The sequence below is a fragment of the Chaetura pelagica genome, unplaced genomic scaffold (genome assembly GCF_000747805.2).
Source record: "Chaetura pelagica isolate M959 unplaced genomic scaffold, ChaPel_1.0 scaffold13, whole genome shotgun sequence".
NCBI lineage: Eukaryota > Metazoa > Chordata > Aves > Apodiformes > Apodidae > Chaetura > Chaetura pelagica.
In genome coordinates, this window is record NW_009954543.1 from 1,995,787 (window position 1) to 2,000,669 (window position 4,883).

Below are 4,883 nucleotides of genomic sequence, written 5' to 3' on the forward strand. Positions count from 1 at the left end.
CGGGGCCGCCAGGGGCGGCCGGGCGCGGAGGGGCGGGAGAGGGGGAGCTGTGCAGCCGAGGGGCAGAGGCACTGGGGCCGAGGCACTGGGGCTGGGGCTGGGGCCAGGGCAGGGGCGGCACAGTGCGAGGTCTCACGGCCGCGCAGGACAGTATTTTGCGGCAGAAACTCTCTTGAGAGCAGACAATGGAGCGGGATGTTTACTGCGGGTGGGAAGACAATTAGCAATTCATCGGGAGAGATGTGTCACCTAAATGTCACGGGGAAGCTAACATGACATCTGTTTTAATGACTCCGTGCTAATAAACTCCTCTCGAAGGGCGGCTTTGTGGGGACGTCAAAGATTATTTACAGAATGAGTCAGTTTTCAAACGGGCTGAGGCGCCGGCGGCGGCGGCGGGAGCGCGGCGCGACGGGGACACGGCGCCCGGGACGCCGTGGGGTGGGAGGGACCCTCCGAGGAGAGGGCACCGCTCCTCTCGCCCGCACTGGCCAGCAGAGCCCGGCTCGTCCCAGCAAGGCTCGGCCCGGCCCGGCAGGTCCCTCCTGGTCAGAGAGACCCGACACCCCCTTACTGGCCCCAGCCCCAGTGCCGCCCACACGGGCGTCCTTCCCCCAGCGAGGACTGGCTGTGCCTCGCAGGGAGCGGAGCAGGTGTGGGAGCGCCTACGGAGGTGGCAGGCCGAGAGCGTGCCTTCTGCTTAGCTTTGCCCGGAGGGTGAGGGAGCCCCAATCCCGGGAGGAACCAGTCTGTCAGCAGCGGGGTCCGCGTCCTGGGCCCGCAGCCGGGGGGCGCAGAGGCGACCCGGCCACCGAGGTGAAGTTCCTTGACACCGGGAAGCGACGAGGCCCCTGAAGAGAGGCCGAATTTACGCCGAGTGCCACATCCTGCGTTATTGAACAAGACACGTTGCACTAAAACACATCAGTAGACAAACCGAGAGAATCCATTTAGAACAGTTAACACAGCCTGATTCGCTCACAAGCACACAGTGGGGGGAGGCAATTTAATTTCCCTCAAATCCATCCGAAGATTTTTATGTTCAGATGGCATGAAAGGGTTCTTTAAAAGAGAAGGAGAGGGGGAATACTTTCGAGCCTCTGGCCATTGGTCTGTATTCTTGTGCTTCCTCGATTTTCGTTTTTTGTAAGGCTAGACTTGGGAGGGGGGGATGGGAAGTGCTAACTGCAGTTGCAAATAGGCATGTGTATATAAAGAGAAAATGTGTGTGTGCGTTTCTGTATGTGTATATATATATATGTTCATGTGTTTGTCTATCTGTAGAGAGAATAGATACTCAATGTTTTTGAGACAGTCAGAGTGAGCCAATCCAAAAACTCTTTACTCGAGCAAAGCCTCCAATGAACGTAATAGCAGGTTATTGCAAACCTGTCCTCGGTACTTATTAACCGTCCAGATCAAAAACATTAATGGATAGCGAGAATGAAAACAGGCTGAGAACCGTCTGTCGTTCTTCCAAGGGCAGCGAAAGCCCAGCACTGACACCCGGTCTGAAGGCAGCGTCATCCTCCGCAACCTGGAGAGGGAGGAGGTGGGCCGGGAAGTGGGTGGGTAAGAGGAAAATTGCCATTTTCAGGAAAACTAAATTTAATTTTAAGTGGCCTGCATCTGAGATCAGTAAATAAGCCATGGATCTTCTTTGCCTCCTTCTGTCCCCATGGCTATTGTGTTCCCAAAGAAACGTCGAGGGCAGGCGGGTGCCAGCCCTGCACAGGGGCGATGACCGGGGGGACAGGGGCGCGGAGGCAGGGGCTCAGCCCACCGGCAGGCCTGGGGTGCCAGGCCGCCCTCGGTCCCCCTTCCCTCGCTCCTACCGGGGCAGGGGGAGCGGGGGCTGTGGCGGGAGCCCATCTCCTGCAGCCTGGTACGCTTCTTCCCGGTTTATTACAAACCTCATGGAGCAGATCTAGGAGCGTCGACCTCCTCCGGGGGGAGCGCACCGGCAGCTTCCCGGGACTGTGTGCCTGGGGCGAGCGGAGAGGGGGACACCAAAACTGTTTCTGCGTGTCCTTTACTTACAGGGGTGTTTGTAGGTATCTACCAAATACGTGCAGCTGCCCGGTGCGTGTGCATCCGTGCACCGTGACTTCTGGGGGGAGCGGTGAAGGCTCCACAGCTGCTCCCTCTGCTTAAACCCTCGCTGGCAGCGCGTCCCTCCGGTGAAGAGTGGCGGGCAGGGGTGATCCCGCGCTCTGTTCCAGCTATTTCCAAAGCTTGGGGCCCGGTAATTTGCTAGCTCCTTGCTCAGATAAGGCAAGAAACGTCTTTCTTTGATAATATGATTGAAATGGTAGGGGTATGATGCCTCCTCGTTAGTAATACTGGCTTTGCATGCAGAGCACAATCCCATCCCTCTAGACTGCTTAGCCAAAACAGAGCGTAAACTCTGTAATTAGTAACGTGTTCCATCATTAAAGAGCCCTGCTGAGAATTTCTATTTAATAATGGTCTTAAATTAGTTATGATGGTAAATACTCATCTGGAAATTCAACATCTAAAACCATCTACAATCTGGAAATGCTCCAGTGTTGCTGTAATCTCCTGTAACACAGAAATGACTATCACATTCAACCATCGCATTAGAAATTCGCTGTACCGTTCGGTCCACGAATATACAGTATGGATGTGTTAATTAGGTTAACTCATACACTGTCTGCTTCACAAATATTTAGAAATAAACAATGAAAGCTCCTTTTTAATGCGATACAGCCAGGGAGGGCCAGGCGAGGGGGAGGGGGTTGTAGGATTTGACTCTCTCGGTTGGAAAGGCTTTTGTTTTCAGATAAGGTTGAACTACAACGTCCTCGGGCTTAAGAGTTCACCAACACAGGCCCACGGACACCCACCCACGGACACACATAGGCAGCAGCAGCACCCACGGCTCCTCCTGCAGAATGTGGGTCCTGCCCCTCGCATGCCAGATCAAGCGGATCAATTCTTATCGCACACTTTTGGGTCTTTCCCCCTTTTAGACTGAAAATAGCTCACTGTTTCTCTGCCGTGTCCCCACCTATAGAACGAAGCTTCGCTACTGCAACCCTTCCAAAAGAGTTTTTAAAATAGTCCAACGAGGCTCAAGGAAGAGGCAGTGTTAAATAAATAATTAAAGAAAGCCGGCTTCCCCCCTGTCTGCAAGCGGGATAAAAGTTTTGCAGATAGACTGTGATGCAGGTATAAATAAATCGTTCAGATACACTTATCTCCACTGGGGATAGAAAGGAAAGTTGTTTGTAATAACAATAGAAAATCAGTAACTGAGATAGCTGGGAAGTTGAGAGTTACGGTAGGAGGGAAATGAGAGGAGTAAAGTATATTTCTGTATTTACCTAGACTTCTAAAGGTTTATTCTCTCTAGCACTAACCTTTCATGTTTAATGAATGAATCTGCATTGCAGGGTTTGTTTTCTTTTTTTATTTTTTTTTCCCCAACCCCTCCATGTGCCGGCTAGTTTTAAATCTGCAAGCACCACAGAGAGGCCGTGATCCCATCTGCCTATGATTCCAAATTAAAGTTCAAACGGACGGCTTACACACTGCTGATCCTGTATCATAGCCTCTCGCGACCCTTCAATTACTATTTAATAGAATTACAGTGTAAAATCCCAATAGTCTTAAAGAATGTTTTATCACAGACTGAAGAGAGAGAATATACAGACAACTCCAATGTTATTGAACTGTATTACTGACCTATTTAGATACTAAAAGGGAACATTTAGTGTTCTACAAGATATTACAAGAGCTACTTTAATCTGGAAACGTGCATATGTCTACGTATACGAGAATGTGTATGGGGACATTACATACATCAACTCCATCCCGTCAGCGGGTGCACACAGCCACCCTGCGTGGACTCGTGTGCTCACCCGTGTACGTGTGTACACACCCACGCAAACACACGCGGTCCTCCAGGCCCAGGTGAAAATCAGTGTGTTCTGGTAAACTGCTGTACTACTTCATTGTTGCCAGATATTGCTAAAGAGGTTATTCCAGTAGGAAAGCAATTTTTCCTCCACTCATTGAAAAATACTCTTTAATTGACCTTATTATTAAATGAACTTCCCCTAATGATGTTTCTATGGGGACAAAAAAGCAAATATTTGCAGTAGAGCTAAATCTCCCTCTAATAGCTGGGGTTGGAATTCAAGTCAGTCTCAGTCTGGCTTTAGATATTGTAAATCTTGACTTCCAGTGGGGTTTTCTTCTTTCTTTTTAGACCTGTTCGGCAAAGGGCCCTCCTGCCTCAGGGAGAGACGATCCAGCCACTTAGTATAGCGTACAGGGAGGCGATTCTAACCACGCACCCCAGATTTTTACATCTATTTTTTTCTTTATTCGTTAGTCTTTTGCACCTCTCTTCTCTTGCAGATCCCGAGGTGCCGAGCCGCTTCGAAGGTGAAATCACCTTGCTCCCAAAATAAAAAGGAACAGCACCGAAAACAAAACCTCACAGACGTGCCTCCCCCAGACACAGCAACACAACTCCTTTTAGTATCATTTAATCATAGCTGTGTTCCCACAGCCCCTGCCTTTTTTTTATTGCCGTGCCAGGAGAGACTGTTTAACGCGACCATCGGTAATATCCTTAGTGCTTTCTCTTCACAACACTTTTTCTTCTCTCGGCCATCCCTCCTTTCCTTCCCCGCCTTCTCCATCGCTCGGTCACTTTGCAACCGGACGGCTTGGTTAATTTCCCCCTTTTTTTACACACTATTTACAAACTGTCGTGTATCCGGGGCTCTCTGCAGGCTGGTGATGCGACTACAGGCCACGGGTGCCCTCTGCGTTTTGGACTAGCGCGCGTGTGTGTGTGTCAGTCTGCACACCCATGTGTGTCTGCCTGTGTGCGCTAGAAAAAGGCAATG

The 4,883-nt window shown here is 50.5% G+C and overlaps 1 protein-coding gene across 1 annotated transcript in view; it reads right to left on the bottom strand.

Annotated features, from left to right (window-relative positions):
* Nucleotides 1–4,883, bottom strand: part of SIX3 (SIX homeobox 3) — a 14,114-nt gene that overhangs the window by 766 nt on the left and 8,465 nt on the right. The window contains exon 4 of the mRNA XM_010004963.1: nt 670–887. Coding sequence (XP_010003265.1) covers nt 670–887 — 218 coding nt within the window. The remainder of the gene's footprint in view (nt 1–669; nt 888–4,883) is intronic.